Source organism: Lipophrys pholis (genome assembly GCF_963383615.2).
Source record: "Lipophrys pholis genome assembly, chromosome: 1".
Lineage (NCBI taxonomy): Eukaryota > Metazoa > Chordata > Actinopteri > Blenniiformes > Blenniidae > Lipophrys > Lipophrys pholis.
In genome coordinates this window covers 16,808,647-16,834,321 of record NC_137635.1, presented here as the reverse complement: position 1 = coordinate 16,834,321, position 25,675 = coordinate 16,808,647, and the positions used below count along the sequence as shown (strand labels likewise).

The following is a 25,675-nucleotide window of genomic DNA, read 5'->3' as shown; positions in this document are numbered from 1 at the left end:
GAATGTCCTCAAGCTTGCCTTACTGGGATTAATGGCAAATGTTGGTACTTTCCAAACCTGAACACCACCTGTAGTGACACCCAACAGGAACAACCATATCTGTTGCTCTGTTAAATGACTTAAATGCACTGTAGAGTCTCGCAGTCAAACATTTTACTGTCCGTTTAGTTTCTGAATGAATAATGAAGTGCCTATATTTGCATTCAGTATCTGCTCGACCTGCGTCGACGCACAGATGGAGTCTCCTTACTTCTGCCGGTCCGCTCAACTCACTCAAGTGAAAATCACTGTCAATGATTGCCGGTCGTTTTCATCGATTTGGCTCGGAGACTGGGATTCAAGGCTCTATTTCAAAGCAGATTTGAATCCATAGTTGAATAAGTTTGTCCTCTCAAACTGTTGCGGCAGTTTCAACCGTCCAAATTAGATTTGCTGTCATCTTTTCGCCCGTCAGTTTCTCGTGAATTAGCTTTTTCTTGGCACTGAAATGCCTCCCGTCAGTCAGCGGAACCATGGGAAATCATGGTGTTATTGCGTGCACGTTTGGAATGCAAACAAAGCTTTGTCCTTATTCCCCATAGCACCACTTAAGGTCAAAAACTTTCAAGGTTGCTTTTGAATAATTTATATGATATTTGACAAATGGTTTATATTTTTTTTATAAACATTCACTTAACCTGTGTGATTAATGTGGCAAATTTTGTAAGGAAGACTTGTCTTGGTATCTGATACACTAAGTAGTAACACTGTGCAGACGCCACAAACAGAAAAGCAGGATATCTGGATGAATTAGGTTACAGAGAGAAATCCTAAAAAATCCTCACATGGTCAACGGAAACCCGATGTGGATGAAGCTTAATTTACAAATTTAAAAGGCGAAAGTAGATGAACAATAACAACAAGGCAGCCTCCAGACTGTCACGACTCCCGGTCCATATTCTCCTGGGCCTTGGTAGTTTTGTAGACGAGCGTCACCGTAATCCAACTCCATCCTCTGTCCATACGAATGTCTGTCTACTCCCATTGTTAATGTTTATAGTTCTTGTTCTCTGCGCGCATGTGTGTGGTTTCATAATAAAAACAACAGCACCCACTAGTGGCCCAATATGAGAACTATATAGTTTTCTGCGCTTCTGTTTTGGGAGTTTGTGACGTATCACCAACGTCAAACAAAGGAAATACCTTGTTGCGTAACCGAATCTGAGCTAAAGTCATCCATCATTATCCAGCATCAGCACGAGGACCCAGCGACTCTGCAGGGTAAACCAGTATAGAAGATGAATGGAAGGATTTGGATAACCTGAATTGAGTTGTTCGCACCAAACATCCAGGAATGTGGCGTAAAGGGAGCATGTGTATGGGGAAGAGTTCCCCCAGAGCTCCTCCTCCATCCTGCAGCTCTGCGTGATAGCTGCCAGAAGCTCTCGTTTCTAGGGTATTGCTGCCAGAGAAGGTACAATCGATTGTTAAATTTATTGGCTCACTTACCTTTGCCATCAGCACTGTGCATGTTCAATGGCTGCTGTTAAGCAGAGGAACAAGCCATCCCATCATTCTTGTGTTGGGATCTTAAGGACACTGTATTTCTATTTATAGATTCGCCAAAACACCAGAAGAGGAATGCAAAATCTAAAAAAGAACCAGCTCACACGTCATTGAATTAGCTGAGTTGACTGATATCGATTTCAAGATGTCAACAAACACCAACACCCCTTCTCCAGGTGTCCTCGTTCTGTTGGCCTGCCCCTGTGCCCCAGTTGCTGTGAAAGAGCGAGTGTGAAATGCCACCGAATCAGCAGAAAAATATGCCGGCGGCCCCACAACACGCATGATGAAAAGGCATACATTTTTTACAACGCACACGTGAACTGATGCACACTTGTAGCTGAACACTGTGGCCTGGTTCCACGGCGTTTCCCTCATTCATAATTGTCCAATTCAGGGTGGCGTCAGCACGGGGGATGCTTACCAAGGCTCTTTTCTCAAGCCTGGATTAAGCTTCCATGCACGGGTAAATCACTTTGTTGTGCCAGGGACGTGTGGGCTGCGGGCCAATTTACCAGGAGGAATGGTGGGTGCTGGGACTAACTGGGTTAATAGGCAGTGAAAGAGTTGAGGAGCTGATGCTATAGATTTTTCTCCAGCCTTCGCCTCACGGCTGTCTTTAGAGAGAAGAGGGGAAGCCTGAGAGTCGCTGAGTTGTGATGTAGTCTTGTGGATGTGTTTGGCCATATGCAGCCTGGCCTGTTCTGCAGTGGTCAAGGATTTATGAAGTCCATTTCTTGGGCAAGTAGCATTTAGCATATGGCGGAAGAAACCTTAAGGCTGTCACCACAAAGCTGGAAACACAGGTTGTTTTTTTGTTTTTTTTAACTTCAAACGATTTCTTAAATGAAACTAAGGACTTCTCTTAAGTGTTGATAGCCCAGTAGCATGCCACTGTATGTGTCTTCTAATTGTGTGGACTGAATGCTACTCTTGTCAGTATCTCCGTATCTTGTTTTTTTTTTTTTTTTACGTCTGGACTGTTACTTTGATTCTCAGCACTTAAGCTTCAACCATCCATCTTCCTTGCCATTATCACACAGCCTTTTCCTCCGTCAGGGTCGTGGGAAGCTGAATCCTATTCCAGCTGACTCTTCTTGATTTTCAGGATAGCACTGACCGGGATGGGAATTCTAACTTTGTGCCCGCACGTCGAAATGGACGAGTTAGTAATCTTACTGTGACGCAACAAGACTAACCGCATTTCATAGGGCCTTAGTTATGTTATTGTGTTTTTCTAAACTTAGAGTGTTCTGTTTAAAACCTTCCAGGAATCTGCAATCCTAAATGTGTTTGCTGATCAGTTATCATTATCTGACTGAAATGAACACTTAAACGATAACTCAGAATTCAATTCATCTTTAAAAAAATGACAAAGTTGTTGCTTTCCATGATTCATTGCGGTGTTTAGATGTTTCCTCTTCTTTAAATTTAACTGTGCCACATCTCCGGACGGTTGTTTCGGAGAGTGAAACCTTATGTAAATGACCCTGCTCACTGTATGGTAAATATCACTTAAAGAATGCTTGCACTCTGCAAAAAGTATCGTTATAGTCTCGGCTTGTAATTTATTCTAATTTGCCAGTCTCGCTTCCACTCTTCTTTAATAGCAAAGCCAAAACACCGACTTTCACTTTAATTCATGTTTTTGGTCGAATCCACAGTATCCTACGTTTCAACTCTCGACATGTTTGTTGAATCAAAAGGCCCAATTAGGTTTTCTGTTTCGCGCCGGACCGAGTCAAAACAAGTGAGTGCATCTGTGTAACTCAAAGGAATGACCTGTATTTGCTGCACAATAATAACTCCCAAGAAACATCCTGTTGCTATGAAATGAATGGAGGGGAAAAAAAGACGCTGTGTTCGAAAGCGGAAGATAAGAGAAACCCGGTGTCACTGCATGCACTAGTGAACACAGAGCAATTAGATGAGACACACGGGTATACCAGATGAATTCTGAGCGTCTTTGGAATGTCCCTGGAAAAAAAACTAAACAAACAGCAGCGACATCGTCTGATAAATGAGCCAAACTGGGAAATCTTTGTGGATGCCTGATAGTTTTTTCCCCTTGTTCCCTATCCTTCTTTCTCCAGGCAGATTTTTTTTTTTTTTTATGGTGACATTAGTCTACGTCATTTTGTATGCAATTGCACAGCTCTAACGGTACGTTCTGCAGCACGAGCGAGCATATTAAATTAATCTCAAACATAAAGGTCACTGCTGTTGTAAAATATTATGGGACGCGATGTGTTTACGTGACCCACATCGCGTCAGTGGCTCCCTACCTCAAAGGCTTATTCAGGGATGTAGTTGGTGTAGCGGGGTGCCATTGTGAAGCTATTATTTTAACTGGGTCTCCGAGAGCTATGATACGCCAGACTGACAAGGTGTTTTATCTTTGCCTTTAGGGAAATGACTCATTTAACGAGCGCGGCCGAGGGCGTGAATAGAAAAGGCTGTTGCGGATCGACTTTTTATAAATGGGATATATTTTTGGGGGGGAGTTTAAGTGTCACTGAAGTCCTCTTCAGGTTCTGTCTCGTGCCGTCAACCCTCCAGTGGATGTCACTTCTGACAGATGACACCCCGCCGTGCGACTGAAGAGGAGATTCTCAGAGGGGACTTAGAGAGCAGGGTTCAAGGGAAGCTCTCGGCCGGGAAATTCTCCATGTGAGAGAAAGAGGCAACGTGGCTGCTAATGACCAAAGTTTTGCAAGATTTACCCCATAATTCTCCTGCTAGTTTGAATCTGTAGTTGGTGCCAGGCTGTCCTCAGCTATCTTTGTACTTTTGGCCATCACTATAATGAGTAATAACAACCCTGTCCTCAATAATGGGGTTGCTGAGGTCCGCTGAAAAGACCTTTTGATGTGGAATGAAACAAAAGAAGAAACATGCAGATATGAACACAAAATGCAATTAAAAGGTCTGTTACAAACAAGTTTGTCTTTCACCTACATACTGCGCTCTAATGCTTACTTTTAGTTTTATCCCAAAGTAGAATGTCCTCATAGTAACCTCTCTTTTACCATCTCACTGCAATTGCAGAGGGGTGCTATGATAGCAGACTACAACAACATCTGGGTCGCAGAAAAAAAGGTAAATTTCTGTAATTATAACATAGATGGGTTTTTAAAAAAAAAAGATTAGACAGACCTTTGTCACGACAATAAAATTCTTCTCTCAACGTGGACGTTTCTCTTCTTGGACCTTTGTGGTAAAAACGATCAATCAAAGAATTCCCAATCAAAAAACACCTGAAACATTGGTATAGAAACATATGGATCTAGTGTCACGATGCCATCATGTCACAGTACACAGTAAATATCCTGTGGCTTTCTGTGAGGCGACATATACTTTATTTTGATTTAAAGCGCCCACTGGAAATGACGTGATAGGCCAGCTTTTGCCAGCGGGCCTTGAGTGGGACGCGTGACTTACAGGGATGTTCATTTTGGGTATTATCCTTGCAGTTGACATCAGGTAATCAAATTTGATGTGATACCAAAGTTTACGGGATCAAGTTTTCACAGATTAGCCTGCATTAGACCTCTTTGATAGCTGAAAAGTCTATTCACGGCATTAGCTAAGGAATGTGGCCATTTGTCTGTCTGGGGAAGATAGGTTAAGATAAAAACTCCCGACCTCTTGAAGCCATGCACTTCGTCTCGTAAAGCCTCCTCCCGATTCCAAACTCTTGACCGCCAGCGATCGGCTCTCTGCTGACACGGCACAATCTGGCCTCCTGTCACCGTCCTTCCTCATGCACTCACTCAGACCGGGTGGCGCTGTGAGAATTGGAGGGCGGAGATAAGAAGAAAAAAAAAAAAAAATGCCCGAAGTGGAATATAGCAGAACTTAAGAAACTGATATTGAAGTAAAGGGCAAACTCTGATGACGCGTTATCGACAGTGCCCAACGGTATGCCTTCAACAATCATTCACGTTTAACATTGGCAGCAAAGAATGAGTCGCTAAATTGATGCCGATGGGTCTAGACGACATATACAAGGTGTAGACGGACATCAAAGTTAAACAGAAGAGCAAATAGAGAGAAAAGTGAAGGAGGAAAAAAAAAACAGATCCCAGAAGGAGGAGGGATAGTCTAATTATAATCAGATTTGCCTAATTATTGTCCTGCCTTGCTTGAAACTCCAGAGACCTTGTGTGCGCTGATGTGTGTGCATACATGAGAGTCTTTGCTTTTACCACCGAGAAGGCAGATGAATAATTTCACATGGGGAAATGCTTCAGGGACATATGATATCAGCTCGCTATGTATACTGGAACGTAGCCCTGTACTGTCCCAAATAACTGCTCCAATGTCTTTGTAGTCTATCTTTACAGTCAGTCCGCATGGATTCCTATACCGTCTTGACAGAAACCGTCTTGATCTTCCCTGAGTGTCATAAACAAGCATTTTTTTTTCTTTCTTTCTTTTTTTCTTTTTACAAAAAACTGAGAAGGGCAAAAAACAAGAAGCTGAACTAGTTCATTTGTGATAATTCATTTCAGCTCTACTCACATTGATCTGTCAATAAATTCTTAATGAATAATGTCCTCGTTCTTGCTCTTCCACCGCTGATTTTTCGTCTCCCCCCCCCCCCCCCCCCACTTCCGCAGATATCCGCCCATCTCCGGCTTCCTGGACGACTATGCCTTCATCGTGTGCGGCTTGCTGGACCTGTACGAGGCTACGCTGCAGTCCGAGTGGCTGCAGTGGGCCGAGGAGCTGCAGCTCAGGCAGGATGCGCTCTTCTGGGACCATCAGGGTGGAGGCTACTTCTGCAGCGATCCCAGTGACGGCACCGTGCTGCTGCAACTGAAAGAGGGTGAGTGATGAATAAAGTTCATCACCGGTATGGACTTTAAAAGACACGCTTGTGTTCAAATGAAATGATTTCAATAGTTGAAATAGTTTTAAAAGTTAGTCTTAACTTTAAGGTAAGATATTACAATGTTAACATCAAACACTTAGTATTTAAGCATATTTATGTAAATCATTTTAATGAAATTAGAAGTCATTTATTCCAGGGAGGCTCCTGGGCCTTGGCATGGAACTGTAATCGAAGGCCTTGTTTACACAACGACCTTTTCAAGGAAAACCTTTTGTTGCATTATGGATGCCTGTTTACATGACCCGTCAAGAGTTCCTATAAGACCGAAAAAGTCCCAAAAACCAGTTTAATTGTTGTTGACTTAGTTGATGTATGACAATACATCTCACCGTCATGATCACGTTTTGTCGGAAAATTAAAAAAAAAAAAAGTAAAATTGAAAACACCTGTCTAGATATTCCTTATCGATTGACTGGACAAATGTCAGCCGGATGCTCCACAAGCAAACTTTAGGGCTCATTGGTTCACTGGTCTCCGTCCTCTTGAGACCATTTTTGTGTACAGAAACTTGCCTCTACCCTTCCTAAGATTTTATTTGTTTCCAGCCAACTGACACTACTGATCAGGGTATTCAGCTCATGACTTTTCACATTTGGAGATCTATTCGGCTGTGGAAAAATAAAGAACCAACTGATTCCGGTGCTGCGCGCTGGAGGCCGTGTTGCCCAGAGCTTTAGAGATGCTGGGGAGGATTGATGGACGGGTGAAGGATTAATGTTCCTCTCGCAGCAAACCTCTGTGGCTCAGACAAGGGTGAGGATGGATCGGTCGGACAGGGTGCGAAGGCCAGCAGACACTCCAGACGGCCTGCTCATATCAACACACGGACACTCACCTTAGGGACCTGGATGAGACGCAGATGGATTTGCTGCTATCTATTTGAACAAACGATGAGCCTAATGGATAGACGTAATCACTCATTCATTTCTTCACTCTTCATTCATCTCTGTCATCCGCCAAAACCCGTCACCTTATCGATTGGTATCGACTCGGAGCTTAACAAGATGGAAGCTCCCGCTGTGAAATCCCTGCCAGTTTCACTCCAGTGCTACACTTGAAACTGTACAAGAGCAAGCAGCCACGGTGGATGGGTAGATAGATGAATGGGCTGAGAATAAAAGAGGGGAGCAGGAGAATATTGACCTCTCCTGTCGAGCCTGAGCGCCTGCAGCCCGCCCTCATTCAAGCCGTACCTTTCCATCATGAAAATCACTCGAAAGACTGACGCTCTGATTCTTGGGTTTCTTTTATCATCAGATCTGCTGAACATGTCTCCATTGTGTCTGTGTCTCCATCTGCTTCCCAGTTACTGGACCAGCAACACAACTGAGATTTAGACTGATATCTACTTTCTGCATGGCCTTGCTTGCAAATTAACTCCTTGCTTTTCTGTTTATATACAACTTAGTTGTTTGGTTGTTTTTGTTCCCCTCAGACTTTCATCAACTCCTCCAGTATGAGGGTCCCATCAAAAATGTACAACCCATGAACTGCTGATGTTCAAAAGGCCACAGATTTTTCTTGTGTCCAATGGATCCGCAAAACTTTCTTCACTTTTGGGGGGTCTGTTTACACGACGTGTGCGGATTTACTGTACCTGCAAAGTTTTTATCCCGGCTCCCAGGGTGGAAAGATTCTTTCACGGTCGCGATTCCCCCCCTCAGAGACTGCCGGAGGCTATGGAGCACTTTTACTGCGCATGCGCATCTTTCTCCCCCCCCCCCCCCCCCTTCCTTCTGCTCATCCACTTGTAAACAAACATGGCAGACCCGTAGTGGTACGACTCGTGGTCCGTATTCTAGTTTTATCATCCAGATCAGTAGTTTAATAGTTGAGGCTCACCCCTGATAGCATCCGATGCGTCATCAGTCCATACGGATGTCGGGTGCTCTCGATTTTCTTCATGTTTATAGCGTATTGTTCTTTGCACACATCTGTGCGGTTTCATTACAAAATCAAGCAACAGCGCCCTCCCATGGCCCGGCATACTAACTACATCGTTGTCAGTGTGTCTGCTGCTGCAGTGTAAATGCACTCCGGATTAGGTTTTGTCACGTGAAACGTTGTCGTGTAAACGGGGCCTGAGCTGGACTCAAAATAGAATATTGTTTTCCTATACTTATATGTTGTAATGCAGCATCCATCCATCCAATGAAAATAAAGTAGCATATTGGGAATTTAAAAGAAAGAAAAGAAAAATCTTCTAAGTGTACCACAGTCAACTTAAGAACTGTTGTTGCGCCCTGTGTGAGCCAAGTTCAGACCCGCTTAACACCGTTTACCCCGATAAGCTCTTATCCCGCCTGGTCTGACACGATAACGGAGTTCATCATGACAATGGACCCACAAGATCTGCTTCCACTTAACTCTGTTGGAGGTAAAAGCTTCAGGAAGTTAATGGGGAATACACGGTGACCCGGATGCTCGAGGAATTTCAAGTGAGTTTTCCTTTTTGATGGATTATACATGTGTAACTCCCACCAGGTTCTAGCCTATATCATCCTTTCTGCGAGGCGACATTGATAACTGCAACACCACTGCACACTCTGCAGCAAGGCTCCACAGTAAGGAATATTGACTCTTTAATTGTGCTCTGATTCTCTGCTCTGATTCTCCCATGCTGCTCCGAGATTATTATTTTTCTGCTGGCTGTCAGCAACTGTCAATGGATTGCCCCGAGTTTCCTTCATGCAATCGCATCCTGTCCTTGAGAACTGTTATTTTCACCTCGTGCCATTATAAAGTCAAAGTTTTAATTTGCTTTTTTTTTTTTTACTGCGATTCATCAACACATAACTGCAAAACTAATCACACCCCTGTCAGACTCAATTTAATTTTTTGGCGGTACACTGTGTCCGTGTCCGTGTGTGTGTGTGTGTGTGTGTGTGTGTGTGTGTGTGTGTGTGTGTGTGTGTGTGTGTGTGTGTGTGTGTGTGTGTGTGTGTGTGTGTGTGTGTGTGTGTGTGTGTGTGTGTGTGTGTGTGTGTGTGTGTGTGTGTGTGTGTGTGTGTGTGTGTGTGTGTTAGGCTAAAATTACAGAAATATCTCCTGCACCCAAATATTTTTTTCTTCAGTGTGTGATTGCTGTGTTATCAGAGGTAAATCCCCTTTGCACTGCCCAGTCAGCGCTGATGAATGAAGTTATGGACTTAACCAGACACCTGAAAGTGTTTAATGTTATCCGGCATGGAGATCTTGCATGTCTTTAAAGTTTTAAAGATCACTTGATGTGACCGAGACCTGGAAATTCTTCGGGGCCAAACCAATACTTTAAGGTCTTTTCAAAGTTTCTTAATCAGTTTTTGTTATGAGGCAGAGCTCAATATCTTGCTGGTTGATCCCAGTGCCAATAGAGAATACGAAGTTCAAACGGCCTCCAGTGACTTTTTTCACATAGAGCAGAGGTGACCAACCAGTCAGAGACCAAGAGCCACACAAATGGCCGTTACTACAAAGAGCCACAAAATACACAAGAACAAAATAGTATTAAAATGAAAATCCATAAATTTCCTAAGCCTGATTTATTTATCACACACACAAATTGATACAAGTGAATAGAGATACACACGGTCTCTCCCTGTCCTATACCGCCCCCCTATGCATGCGCACACGCGTACACACAGTCTCGTCCTCTCTCAGATTACAGACACAAACATGGTTAAATCAAGTCCAAACATGAAAATATGACTATAAAACCTAACCTAGCCTGTGTCACATTAACAGAGTATGAAATGTTTTGTCTTAGTGCTTCAATAGAAATATTATTCAATAACAAAAATATTCCGAATGTAATTCTGTTTCAGTGACACAATTTATGTCAGAATTTCCTATTCTCACACACACACACAAACACACGCACACTATATTCCCATTAATGGATTGAAGAGCCGCACGCTGACGGGCAGAGAGCCGCATGCAGCTCGCGACCCGCGGCTTGGTTTACCACATCTTTCAGCCATCCATTGTTACCACCATCTACAGAATCCAATCTGATCAGGCCACCATCTGAAACTGGTCCATAATCTTTCCATTCATCCACTAATGCATCTTTGACTTTTGCTTGCTAATCTTCTACGACTCTTCAGAGGATTCCATAACACTTTGTGTTTTGCCCACCTCGCACTTTGAGGACGACTGGTTGAGGCCCTGTTCACGCAAAGACGTTTCAAGGTTTTGCACATTTTTTTCTGCTCCCATTACATCAAATATGAATGCACTGTCATGTGACAAACAGTGTCGTTCACGTCATTCGTCAGACATTAAATTGTCACGGCTCATCAATATTGCATGTCTATATTCGCACTCAAATACATTTCCGAGGTGCATAAATAACAAAGGTCACTGACATCAGTGAGTGTTCTTTTAAACTGTGTTTCTTCTCTATAATAATTCACTCTTCAGTCTGCGCAGATAAACTAATATTTCACTCTCTATGTAGCCAAATGTTCCAATTCTGTAGATAAAGGAAGGGGGGGGGGGTTCTGCTCCAAGGACTGATAGGATATAAATATAAATGTGCCTGACCTTGATGTGCACTGCAGCCTCTCTTCAGCTGCCAGTCCATTCCTCTAACTGATGGCTGCTGGCAGGTCGAAGAAACTGACACTTTGTAGACATGCAGACATTTACCTTTGATCTGTCAGACCCAAGTTCTCGGTTTGGATCGAGTTGCCGGCTTCTTTTTTGTTTTTGCTCCTGAGCTACTCTGACAGCGACCATCTATTTTAACAGCTTCCCTTCGCCCACTTGCATTTATATTCCCACTCTCCTTTCAGCACCACTCAACCAAATAGTTTCTTTTGTAATAAAGGGCATGTGTTATTAGGTCTATCTCACCACATTGAAATGGAGCTCCCTTTGTAGCTGCTGTGTTTTCAGCGGCACATTTCGGGATGTTATGTATAATTTCATAATGTAATGATTTGTTTTTACTTGCCTGTTCAGAATAGTTCTTCTTCATATAAGCAGTATAGTTGAGTGTTCTATTTCCATCGGCGAGTCTGCATGTCTGTTATTGGGAATGCAAAAGCATTTTTATCTTACTTGTACACAAACTATCAAGGTGCACTTTTACCATATTCCAATCAGAATGCCATCTCCCTTTCACTTTGCAAGGCCCATGTGTACCCACATACTGGCACATTGGGAGACATACCAAATGGCAGAAGAGAGAGTAAAAGAAAAGAACCGATCTGCATGCAAGGATTGAAAGCAACCGATGTGACAATGGCCATTGTATTAAAAACTGACTGTGTGGCAATGCACTGGTTTAATACGAAGAAAAACTCATCTGTGCACAAGTACATCTCTGCTATTAGATTCCTATTTTCCTGTCGGGCATAATGAATTCAGTGATGGCGTTGCTTGTGTAGATTCTGCTGCTGTTTGATGCAGCTGGGATTTAAACTCGGAAGACTGACTCGGCACCAGCGACATCCTCAGCTCCCGATGATATTATGGGGACTCCTTGTGCGTAACAAGCACTGTGTACAGTTGTGTGTACATTTACCTATGTGAGCCCTCTGTATTCTTAAAAATGAACAAATGCTGCGCCATCGACTGCTTTTGTTCTACAGTTTCAGTTTGTAAATCCTTGCATCAACGATAGTGTTCAACACAGTTGGACTTGCTTCTCAGGGATCCAGTATGTGTGTTAATGAACAATGCAATCCAGAAAAAAGTCTGCGATGGCAGCATATGGATGCAGCTGTCTGCAGCAATGAAGTGCGGCTGTCAGAGATACGATTGCTATTCTTTCAGTTCCATATAGTTTCAACTCATGAGATGTCTATAGCCTCTGTACGCACACATGCCATCTGTCATGCTTGTTCAAAATGGCTGAGCCTTTTCGTATTATCCACCGCAGGTTTGCTTGCTGCAAACCAGCTTGAGCCAGGATGTTTGTGCTAGCATTTAACCCCGTGATAACACAATCAAACTCCAATCTCAGATTTCTATTTGGGACACTGTCAGTTTTAATGTTCCAGGTGCCACAGGCGTGTTTTTTTTTTTTCACAACGAGGAAACAGTGACACACTAACACACTCACGTGCTCGTAAGAGATCACTGCAAACGGTTCAGTCAGGAGCGGGATAACTTGGAGGCGGAGGAATCGGTTGTGGGGGAAAAAACTAATAGTTATGTTTGATCTGAACTGTTGACAGCTCAGAGATGATGGCTGTGTGTGTGTGTATGTGTGTATGTGTGTGTGTGTGTGCGTGTGTGCGTGTGTGTGTAATCGTGCAGGGGGAAGTGGTTGTTCCCCACGCGTTGTCACGCCCACGTCTCTTTGTGGGTTATTGGAGCCGGCGTCGGAGGCTTTCTCATCCGAGAGGATTGACGGCGCCATTATGGCGGCGGCGCCGCGTAGGGTTGAAGCCCATTAGTGACGCTACAGCCACCGCACTGTGGACGCCCGTCCCAGCAGCATCTCCTGTCACCGCAAGACGGATTACCCCACCAACGCTGCCACTCGACATCTCGCGGCCCTGCCAGACTCCCCCGTGTGCGTTTGTTTCCCGGACGTAAGGGCGAAAATCGTGCACGCTGACGTGTTTGTTTTGAAAGAAATCTCCCGTGCCCGGTGCACATTCACACATGTATTCCCATTTGAGAAGTCGAAACTATTCGAGATGCCTCTAACCCTGGCCACTACAGAAACGTCAGTGTTAGAAGAGACTCTAAAGAAAGCTGATAAAAGGTCGAAGTGGTGTTCTTACGTGAGTCTTTCCACCTGTGTTTGGGGGCTGCTCTGTCACAGCTCTCTGGATATGTGACCTCTTTCCACGGTGCTTCTTAAGAGGAGTAGACATGTGAAAAGGAGGCAGCTGACAGACTCACACCTTTCTCAAATTGTGTATTTACAGTGTGTGTGTGTGTGTGTGTGTGTGTGTGTGCAGTGTTGTAAACCTCCCTGCCATGGGGCTCAGAGAGAGCGGACATATATTGTTGGGTAAAATCAAATTATTCCTGCAATTTCGTCACGCATTGCTGTTCACACGTATATGTGATTGTTAATTCATGCCTGTCGTAAAAGAAATATTGGATATGGAATGTACAGTGTAGATTATGTGGCTTTGCATTAATGGATTTGCGAAGTTCCCAATTGCTATTTATAGGGTTTGATGTACAATTTTAATTAGAAAGTGTCAACTCCAAATGTTCTCTTGTGCAAAAACAAAGACCTCGCAGGCCAGCATGCAGTGGGGTTATGAGAAGATCACCTCGGGGCCTTGACTTGTTGATAAAAGGCACAGATGCCAGTCACTTAACACAGCCAAGTCAAGAGGTCATCTGTTTGGTTCATGACATCTCGACCTTTAGAGATACTGGGGTCGCTGTGAATTGGGAGTTACAAGCCTTGAGACTTTGCTATCTCTACTGTTAGCTGGACCGACGGTCATGGAAAGATGAACTGTTGGAGCAGAGGCTTCACATTTGTCTCAAGTTGTATTGCTTTTGCCTTATGAATGGGAAGAAGCCTCATAACTGACTCTTAAATCTAAATGTTTTGCCAGTTTGCAAAGATATACTATGCATTCAGTATGTTTACATTACACTAATACACATATTTTCAAAGTAGTCCACTCCCAAATCTATCGAAAAAAGTACTCTTTCACTCTTCTGCAGGATTCTGTGTTTGTCGCTTTTGACCAAGTAGAGACTTTGTGAGAACAAGATGGAGGAGAAAGCTTAGCTCACAATCTCCATTCTTGAGTTTATCTCAAAGGTGTTGGATAGGGTGGAGATCAGGGCCCCAAAGCAGGTCAGTGAGGTTTTTTCCAAACTGAACTCATGAAGCTTTGCCTTTAATTAGAGTTTTGCTTTGTTCATTGGTCGTCACCCTGCATCAAGAGAGAAGAACCTTCGCCAAGCTGCTCCCATGGCATTAAAGAGTGTTACGGGCTTCTGTTCAATGTGCTAAATAGACTGAGGGACCAAGCTTGTACCATTGTTCAGACTTTGCAGTCGGGAAAGAGGCAGGTTCTGTCATTGACACAACCCAGACTCATCTGCCAAGTTTCCAGATAGAAAAGTGTGATTGGTGTCTTTAAAGAACACATTTCCACTGCTGAAGAGTCGATTGGCGTTGTGCATAAGATTGCTATGTCTGACGCTTGACACGTGGAGCCATTAAAACTCTTGCCATGTAGTTTTCGCTCTCCATTTTTAATCAAAATTTTTTTTTTTGCTGATTAAGAAAGCTGATGAGGTTTGAAAGTCGACATTTCAGCAAGTCAAGATTTTGCTGACCCTATGGATTTGTCTAAGCGCTTGGCAGTTCTACTCCATAACTTACATGTAGCTGAGTTGCTTTAGTTTGCACTTTGACAACATTATAGAATCATACTTGTTTTTACAGTGTAACGCCAAATACTTGATGACCGAAAATGCAAAAAAAAAATGTAAGTAATAAAATAATTTTTCAGTTAAAACGTTAACCAGGGCTTTAGTTTGTCCATTGAGATTATTCCTGACTTTGTCCGTTAAAAGGGTTGACCGAATACTTTAGTTCATATAACATTCTTTTAAGTCATTCTACCATCAAACAAGCCCCAAAAAACTATATAAAGCAGTTATTTACACACACTGGACAAAAGGGGGCCCAAAATACAACTCATAATATTTGCATCGTTGGCACTGAAGCCTGACTCGTCAACGTTTTCAACCTGAGAATATCCTTTTCTGTTTCTTTTAGATCAGGACGGAGCAGAGCCCAGCGCCAACTCGGTGTCGGCGACCAACCTCCTACGTCTCTCCCACTACACCGGAAGACGAGAGTGGCTCGACAAGTCCCAGCAGCTCCTGGCGGCGTTCTCCGACCGGCTGACGAGGGTCCCCATAGCCCTGCCTGAAATGGTCCGGGCTCTGATGGCCCAACACTACACACTCAAGCAGGTGAGTACATGGGAAAACATGGGTACAGACGCCTCTGAGGAGGCGAAACTGTTTGGATGAGCTTTTTCTTTAATGAGACGTTAAAAGGGTCCATGATCTATCTGGAGTGCCATAAAAAAAGCTCTGTCTCTTCCGATATTTCAGCTTTAATCACTCTTAACATCCTTGAGAACATTGTGCACCAACGTCAGGCTTACATTTTTTTTACATGGCGTTACATTTTTACAGTGTGAAAGTGGCTTTCTCTGTCTACATCATTGCAATTTAGCTTTTCTTTCGCTCTCGGTCAGAATGCAGTTCGCCGACTTCAACATATGTAAAAAGCTCAAATGTATGATTTTTGAGAAAAAGACAACGAAAGCGGCAAATAAGAAAAAAAAAATCAGATAACAAGACACAGGCAATAAGATGGATGTCGGACGTTACAGATGTAAATTGCAAATGAGAAAAATTAGAGATGAAAGTAGCAAAGTTGCATACTTTAGGCCTATAGAAAGAAAGTTTACCTTATTATTGGTAAGCACGTACTAATACAATATGGTGTTCTTTGAATACATTTATATCAAAACATGTGCATGAGAGACCCCTAACTGCATCTGAAACACTCACTGCTACTTTACTGCTCTTACAGCATGGTTTTGCCCGCACTGACCACTGCGTGTGCTCTACACTACTGCGGCCACGTGCTTGTCCTCTTGTCTATATTCTAGAATAGAAATACTTGATCAATCCCGCAGGGAATTTCTTTAAACGTCCTCATGGTAAAACAAGTTGCTGTAGCAATTTTGCTCCAAATATCTTGAGAAAACCTGTGACAGATATGAAGTGATACTGAAGTGAAAATTGTTTGTGCGTTTCGCTCAACACTTCAGTGTGGTGGGATTATTCAAGTATGATAAGGCCAACAAGTTCATTATAAATACCGTCATCATCCACTGCTGCAGTTTTAACTTCCTTTCTATCAGCAACAACTTAATTCATCTAACTTCAGCTGGAATTGGCTGCTCAAATGACCGTGTTATAACCCCCCCCCCCGTTTGGATAAACATTTGCTCACAAGTGTCTTCCTTTAAGCGAGCCGCCAATGTGTTGATACATATTTTTCACCCCAGCAGGTCATCTGAGGACGCAGGCTTCCTCAAAACTCTCTGCTTGTGTGCACCGTTAATCCCTGCAAACTCTCTTTCTGCCTCTCCCCGCTCATTTTCTTTTAACCAGCCTCCATGTCTCTAATGGGCTATTTGAGCTGTTCAGCCTCACTTATGTATAATCGGTTTTGAAATATTAACACTCGCGGTTTAGCCTGAAACCAGTGAAACCAGCAGCACAGCTCAGCACAGTTGGAGTTGCCCTCAAGTTTGCCTCTCCACCTCAAAGTAAAAGTTTATTGTTTTTTTTCCTGGTCTTTTTCTCCTTATAATTATAGAAGCAGAGTCACTAGAAGTAGCAGCAGAGGGTTTGTTAGCCTTCTGTCTGTCACAGGTGACCTGTGGAGGCGTCTGGGCCACAAGATCGAGGGGTAACAAGCTCAGGGTGGGGGTGAGGCGCGGCAGTACGCGAGGGAGGAACACCTGCCTCCCTTGTTACCGCTACAAATACAGTACTGACCTCAGTCGCTCCTTCTCCTCGTCCTACCTCGTCTTACGCTTCACCTCTGCCCTCCGATTTCACTCTATTCCTACTCCATCTCATTATCGCACTTCTTCTTTTCAACCACCATCACCTCTCTTTCTACTTTTTAGGTTGTGATCTCGGGCCACAGGGACGCTCCGGACACGGCGGGCCTCCTCGCAGCGGTCAACTCCCTCTTCCTCCCGTACAAGGCGAGTGCTCGGCACATCAACAAGCTTATTCACACAAACATCCCCCGAATTAAAGCTGCAAAGCAAAGATCTACTTCACACTTCTCCGCTCACTTGATTCTCACTTGATTCTCACTTGATTTTCTATCATCCACATAGTTAAGTACTGCGTATCGGCGAGTAGCTAAAAGTTTGTACTCATACTTACTGGTATCGGTGCATCCCTGAAGTAAATCTGTTTTCACTCAGCGTCTCTTGCAGCTTACTTGAGTCTGCAATGATCTGTGGCGACTCTCTATACATCTGCAGCCACTCTTTCGCTCTTTCATCCATATTGTTAATTTGCTCTAACAGAGCTCTTTCGTCTGTGCCAGATATCTGTAGAACAACTGTGAACACTAAAAAAAAAAGTTCCACCCTACATATGTTGTTACTTTGACAATCCCCTCCACACAAACGCGTCGCCGAAGTCTCCAAAGCAATGACGAAAAGCAAACGGCTCGGTGGAGTCAGAGCCGATCCCTGGCTACTCTGTATCTAATCTATAAATCTACAGCCGCTCCATTGCTCTCTCATCCACACTGCACACAGGAGCCTATTTGCTCTCATAGCACAGTTTTCAGCCCCTGATTGAAGAGTGATGCTCCACACACTGTGAGCCTCTCATCCCCTCGAACCTCCCATATAAACTAAGTACTCTGCACGTTGCCATCACATTCACGCAAACGTGTCGCCAGTCCCCCCACCCCAACCCCCCCCACCCCCAAGTAACTATCCAAAAGCGAAGATCGTCTCGCGTTTACTCCCAACAGGCTTCTTCTGCAGAAGCAGACGACTTAACCTTTGAAACACGCACTCACGGAGAGGCGTAAACACGCACAAATACTGAGGGAAACGAACTATAGAAGTGCCTGTGGATGTTGACTAGCTTAAGTGTGGTTTTTGAAAGGTCAGCCCGAGCTCCTCTCTTCTCTTTCGGGGTAACCGTCGCCTTGTTAGGCGCTGTTTGACCCCAGAGCCCTTTCATGACATCTTTAAAAGCCTCGTGGGTCTCAGTCTTAACTCTCCAGTTAGTTGGGTTTTCGTGTGACGCCGGCTGTTTGTTAAGAAGCAGACAGCTGTCACTCTGAGTCAGACTTAAACTCCGCATTGGATGTTTTCTCACGATCCTATTTGTTGCCGCTCACAGCCTGTAAGGATTTCTCCACACTTCAAATCTTCAACAAAAAAGGAAGTCGCTCCACATAAACCAGATCAACCGCAGAGGGACAATTTATCTGGCGTCCTTTGCGAATATTGCTGCAACAGAGTGAAGCTTTAGATGCCGGTTGAATCCAAACAAAGCAAACACGTACTCAGCTTTGCTGCTCTAATAGTAAAAGACTGAGTTCTGTTTATTCGACCAGGCTGAAACCGAAATTAGAACACTAAATTAAAGTGTCCACCAATCTCTTTTACTCTCTCTTTTTTCGCTCACACACACACACACATACACACAGGCCGTATCAACAGGGCTCCTGTTGAAATATAGATGAGTTGTGCAGTATCAGGCGGTGGTTGCAGTAACACCAGCCCGCTCCAGATCCCTGCAGAGAGAGGCAGAGACCAGGACTGAGCCAGAAAGAGACATTATCAGGATGGATCTATTATTGAAGAAGGAACGGGAGGGCGGATTATCACGTTCAGCCAGGAGGAGTCGCGTGCCGAGACCTTGTCCGAGTGGGGTTAATCACATCGGCACAGTAAGTTTTCCTGTGTTTGTCACGTCTGGGAAAAATTCTCGACTGTATGATTTATCAAAATGCCAAATGATGGCGTGATGATGCTATAGTACAGGGGTGTCAAACCTAAGGCCTGTTGGTCACAACCAGGCCACAAGAGGGTCCAATCCAGCCTGTAAAACCACCAAATTGTAAAGATTTTCCAAGAAAACATTGTTGTTTTGGTCACATTTCTTAAGAGTAGTGGATACAACACAACACAACACAACATGAACTATAGCTTCTACTCTCTGTCACTCCGGACCAAAGCATCCTCCTATTGAGACAAATTGTAGAGTGGAAATGTTTTATTCTTTTCTTGACGCAAGACCAAAATATTTTATAATTCATCCATAATCCATCTTCTTCACCTGCATCTATTTTTATCTGTCAGATTTCCTACCTTACATTGAGCGAAGGGGTTCACCGTCAACAGGTCACCAGTGCAGTGCAGTACTGACACTGATTGGCCAGCGCTTTCACACACACAACCGAAGCCCGCGATGCCGCTCAGAAAGCGCTTTGTTCTGACTCCTGATGCACAGACATTCACAGGAGTACAATGGAGGACTATAAGAACCAGAAAGAGAATGCATCCAATTTTGTAAAATTTGCTTTTTTTTATTGAGCATTGATTTTGTTGAATTGAGATCTTATGTTCTTATTTGTTTTTAATTAGGAATTATTTTTGTACTTTAAAAACTGTGGACACAAGCTATGACAACCTGACATTACCTCAGGTTACCGTCATTTCTGGACTATTGAGCGCACCTGAATATAAGCTGCACCCACCAAATAACATTTTTTTAAAAAGAATGGTCGGAGTTACTTGATGCACATGAATGCATCGACCATGTATCGGTGGCATGAAGCTCGTTAACCCATAAAAATCCACAAATTAGCTGCGTCATTATTTTCTTGTTATAAATCGATCAGGCACATGTGCAGTTAGCGATCTTGTTGAGAAGTCTTGGGCTTCCCCAGCGTATCCCAACTTCTCTGTTTGGTTGGTGGGAAGACCTTCAACATCCCAAGAACAGTCAATTCGCTACTCGACTCCATCCAGGATTTTCTCCTCAGCGATAACCTGCCATTACTCTAATTCAAACAATTCCAACCCCACCTCTAGTATTTATAAAAACAGTATTAACAGGTTCACAGCAGGAGAAAAGTGCATGGCGAGTTAGATAACGCGCAAGATTACCTGGAAGAGAGCCAATTAGACTGAATGAGAACAGGGGAATCAGTTTGAAACAGATAAAGGATAACGTGTATGATGGAGTCAAGGAGGTGAATTATGTAAGCAGTGAGGAGTGGGAAGAGATGGAGGGATGTTAAATGAGATAAAGGGAAGCAGGAGCAAGAGGAGGAGGAGGAGGTGCGGGCGAGGAGATTGTGCTCCACGTTACATTAGGTAGCTATGAGCAGGGAACATGTCTAATTTAAATCCAATTACTCCTCGCCTGTTTTCCTGGGTTTTAGGACGGCACAGACTAATTGTGGTGAATGAGGTGCTCAGAACCCTGCTCATGCACATCTAACCCCCCCACCCCACACACACACACACACACCCAGATCATCACTTCATTTAATATATTTACTATTTTAATTTGCCACTTCTTTCCGCGCTCCTCGATTCACCCCAACACCCGGAGGTTCCTCCTTACTTTGGAATCAATTAGGAGCCCCGGTTATAACGCAGCTTCTCTCTTGATTGTAATCACTGCAATAAATTGAGGGTTAATTTATTTCGATTACGCAGAAATAGAGCTTGATTAGAGTCGGGTCAAGTCGCGAGGATTGGGAAAGTGGCGGGATTGATAGAAGGGTGCAGGACAGGGGAGGGAGCCTTCCTTCCCATGTTTGTTCCTGCGCACTCCTCCGCCGTCTGTGTGTGCTTGTAATCTTTGCCTGCCTGCGCGATGTCTCCCTCCTATGGAAGTGTGACATAGTGTGTGAACACAGTCATAGCAGGGGAGCAGTGTGTGCAGGTGGTAAACTGTAGAAAATGTTGCTCAAAGACCAACCAAAACTTGTTCTCATTTTAGATTCATTATAATTGGAAGAGATTACTGACTGTATTGCTAGGCCAGATTTTTAAGGTTGCAAAAAAAATTAAATAAAAAAAAACGACAATATTTTTGGGAAGATTTATGGTAATAATTTGCATATTACGGGAGACTTGACAGAAGGCGTAATATCAAAGTGCTGACATTTACCTAAGATGGTGTTACTGCCCGTATGAGATGACCTTTGGAAAGCTTGTCACAGTTTGTTTGGTTTGGCCCTTTAAATTATGACACGAGGTCTTCGAAATGGAAAACACACCGACGTCAGGGAAACAGGCAACACGTTGTGACTTACTTCCGGTTTGAGGTTAAGGATCCCGGTAATTTAGGGCTCCTACAGACTGTAGACACTTGGATCACTTGTCTTGTTACCTTCTGATTGCTACTTTAAGCCAAACATAACTCAGCGTGGCAATGTAAGCTCCTCATATCTTCTTCAATAGCAACCAATGGGTAAAACAAATTTTTGTTCGGCTGGTGAGTAAATGGCAGAAATTGTCCCCTCTTGCTATTCCAGCTTCTTCTTACGGTCTAAAGACCTGCTTGTTAAGTTAAATAGGAATTGTGAAGATGCAGTAGTGGACTGGTGAACTGCTCAAGTGAACCCTGCCTTTTGCCCACTTTCAATTGGTTTAAGCTCAGGCCCCTGACTATCTTGAGTAAAGCAGATATAGAACATTGATGAAGAGATGGTATTTGTTATTTACACTTTATAAAAAATTCAGCGGATGTCATCAATTTGCATTGGCTGCTCAGTTTGGCGTACGACCGAGGATTTATTTTGTGACACGCTTCACAATAATAGTGCATTTACTGTGTAGCTGCTTCCTGAGCTTTATTACGCACTGTACCAGAAACATCCCTGCTTTTGCTGTAATTGTGGCTCACCAGACGGTTGAACGAGAGAAGAAAAGGTTTGTCTGAGATCGGACCCGTGTCAGCTGGTTGAGAGGAACAGGAGGACATGAGGACACCATAGGACCAGATTATCCTCCATATTCACCTATATATAGCTTCTGGACAGGCTAGATTGTGACCGCTTCACTGCGGATATTTATATAATACGTGGGGATTTAATGCAAACTCTGCAGCTTGAGCTGCATGCTGCAAAACATATGACTTATCTGTTGCGGTATCCATCAACTCAGTAAGGTCATTGGGACCTAATTTTACACAGCCAGCATTGCACGAAAACCATGGGTGGGTTTAGCGTCCCTCCAAGAGGTTTATTTTCTTTCTATCGGGTCGATTCATCTATTCATCCATGAACAGGCTGTTGAAGCCTACCCCAGCTGACATTGAACATGAACTCTCCTACACCCTGGACAGGTAGTCCGGTCTATTGCAGGTATTTCTTGGTGGTTCTCCGTCAATTCACCGATCCATCCGTCGTTAATTGTACGGGGAGCTGAAGCCTTTCCCGGCTGATGAAGTGCGTGATTAGTGTTTGGACGGCTTGCTCGTCTATCGCGAAGATTTCTTATCTGTTTCTCCGAGTTTTGGTTCCAATCCTGAAAATGTATATTATTAGGCCATGTTTGTCTTAATAATTCCTATTGTTATGAACCTGAATAAGGTACATTCAAGCAGGCAAGGTATAAAGTGGCTAGTTTTCCGACTCTCTGTATTAAAGTAAGGATGTGGGATCCTGGGGAATGTGTCTACAGCAGGTGTTAAAAAATAGAAGTGTTAGTAAAGGGATGTTTCAAACAGAATAAGCTCAAAGTATTACATGGATTTGTCCAGGATTTAGCAGGTAAGATGTAAGTATTTTTAAATGCAGATAGGTGTAAGTCGTCTTCCGTCCCATTTCTTGGGAGACGAATGAGGCAGAGTGAGGAGAAGAGACAGGTAGCAAAGGATGGCCTTTTAAAGTGGAGAGAAATCCCTTTGTAGAACATCTGTGGAGAGGAAACAACTGGGAATCTCTAACGAGGCCTTCGAGACGAGAGGTATAAGTCAGTTGGGTGACGTGAAGTGCAAACAGGAGGGAGGGAGACTGGTGGAAATAGAAATCCTGGTGTGAGGCTAACTGGCACTGCTAACGACCCAGTGCAGAGGAGGATTAGAGCATGGCGGTCCCACAGCCCCCCCCCCCAACAATCTGCCGCCTTGCTGCTCCCCACCCTCCGTCACAATCCCTCCGTCCACTTATCAAAGCTCACCGGAAGTGTGTGTGTGTGTGTGTGTGTGTGTGTGTGTGTGTGTGTGTGTGTGTGTGTGTGTGTGTGTGTGTGTGTGTGTGTGTGTGTGTGTGTGTGTGTGTGTGTGTGTGTGTGTGTGTGTGTGTGTGTGTGTGTGTGTGTGTGTGTGTGTGTGTGTGTGTGTGTGTGTGTGTGTGTGTGTGTGTGTGTGTGTGTGTGTGTGTGTGTGTGTGTGTGTGTGTGTGTGTTTCTTCCTGTTTAGAATTATGTGCCCAAGCAGTGATTCTTCTGTTGTCAGTTAATGACCCTGCTAAGCCCTATAACCGAGCAGAAACCGGATTGATTGGCAGCTGTGGGAAGGGATCCAGATGGTTCTTACACAGAGAAAGTGCATTCCAAGATACACACATTACATTCAGGTCACCCGTCATCATCTTTTCACTCATCTTTTGCTCTTAATTTGCACACCCGCAAGTTTTTATTTATTTTTTATTTTATTTTTTTTAGCGTTTTCACTGTTTTCTTATTGAACTTCTTAATCTGACATGTTACATATACTTTAATTCTCTTCACCCTCTTCTCCTGTCATGTTCCCTCCCAGTAATTCCACCAAGCGCCGATGCATCCATAAAAGCTATGGGGGAGGTGCACGTGCACTCCTTCCCCAGCCGCGAGTGGACGGCTTTAACTGTGTTTGTTCGAGATATAATCCTCCGCCCGTGGTCGTATCTCGTCGGCTGTAGTCGTGCTCTGCGCTCCACGCTCGTCCACATCTCAGCTCGGTAAATAAAACCCACGCTCAACCGATAAGACGCCCGTGTGAGCACATACATGCATTTAGACACACACACACACACACACACACACAGTTGCAGATGCCCATGTGTTTGCCTCACTCTCTGTTTATCTGTATAGGCTGCGAATGTTTTCGCTAAGAGGTGGAGTGGGGGACAGTCGTCTGTCGCGTCCAACTGTAGATTAACCTTCCTTGTTAAAAGAGAGTTCAGAGCTTTAAATATTGATTTGAATGGAAATTACAATGTCACACCAGCGGTATTAACTACAATTTTGATTGTACTCTTTGCATATCGATTGATTCAGATTGAACAAATCAATGCTTAGTCATGATTATATAATAACAGCGTTGGTGTTTATATTTATTATTCTTGAGGTGAGAAGGAAAAAAAGATTTGCCTTTATGCAAATCTTAATACATGCGGTGCTATATTTATTTACCAGCAATCTGTAACCGAATGTTTGTCATCATTTTGACGGCCTTGCAGAACACGAGTCTGTGCTAATCCCTGGTTACTCTCTACACTACAGCACTGCAGCACGTCAACTTCATCACTGTGATAGCACGCACATTTTCTTCTCCATAGATAAAACAATTATGACGACCTGAGCCACGCAATGATTTCAAGTAGAAAAACGGAAAACTTTTGTTGCAGTTCGGGTGTCTGTTTCTCGGAGCCACTGAAAACGCAACGTTTTGAAAACGGCTCCCAAGCTGGATCTTTTCAAAAACTTGCCAACGTCCGTCTCCGTGGAAATGGGAGGGAAAGCGTGGATATTTGAAAATACTGCAAATACACACCACGAACATAGTAAATGCTTATTCTGCACATGCGTGGGTAGGCTGAACAACAACAGCAGCCCCCAGAGTGGCATGACTCCAACAAAAGCCCCCACTAGTGGCCTTATGGGAGAACTACATCAATTTCTGCGTTCTGCCGTTGCTATTTAAACGGACGTCATTCTCGTGAAACTTTTCTGAACGAGTAAACCCAGCCCACTTTAATTACGTCTCACTGAAAACTACTGGCACATGCGCCTTACTGTAAGCTTGTAGTAGTTTTTTGGGAATAAATAATTAGACTATTATGGAATATGTTCTTCTGAAAGGGAAAGAAGACTGTTCGGTCCGAGATTAAACAACATTAAGGGCAATTATGAAAAAAGTAGTGACAAGACTTGAACTTAAGCATCACAATAAGGTACTCTAGTGGAATTAAAAAATATAGCACAAATAAACCACTATGTTCAGCCGAATACAATTTGTTTTTAGCACTACTTCTTCTGTTCATTTTATTTTGAAATTATTCTCTCAGAACATGTAAGGCAGGGAAACTTAAAAAAACAACAAAAAAACGAGTCAATTAAAGTTTCAACCTTGACAGGTATAGAGAAAAGATTCAAAGAGTGAGTAAAACCAGCTTTATTTTCAACTTTGAAAACAATTCATGTTGAAATCTTAAAAATATGGCCCACAAACCTACTGCAAAGCTCTAACGAGAACACTTAACAACTGTTGTAACTAAGCAGTTTGCGGGGCCATAAATAGCAGGACGCAGTCTGAGCTCAGCCAGCATCTCATTGGCAGTCAAAAGAAGGAAAGCAGTTCAGAGCATTTTGTTTCGTTGGCGGTGCCAAGACTCGGTTTGCATTTACACATACTGGAGGACTCTCAGTCGAAGAACGCCGTGCGCCAACCGCTTCTGTGAACTCCACAGTGATACTATACGAGCGGTTCGACGAGTACAGCCTCCACAACTTCTGA

The 25,675-nt window shown here is 43.6% G+C and overlaps 1 protein-coding gene across 1 annotated transcript in view; it reads left to right on the top strand.

Annotated features, from left to right (window-relative positions):
• The window catches only part of spata20 (spermatogenesis associated 20), a 42,392-nt gene that overhangs the window by 7,904 nt on the left and 8,813 nt on the right, over window positions 1-25,675 (top strand). The window contains exons 13-15 of the mRNA XM_080477131.1: window positions 6,168-6,376; window positions 15,141-15,340; window positions 17,083-17,163. Coding sequence (XP_080333257.1) covers window positions 6,168-6,376; window positions 15,141-15,340; window positions 17,083-17,163 — 490 coding nt within the window. The remainder of the gene's footprint in view (window positions 1-6,167; window positions 6,377-15,140; window positions 15,341-17,082; window positions 17,164-25,675) is intronic.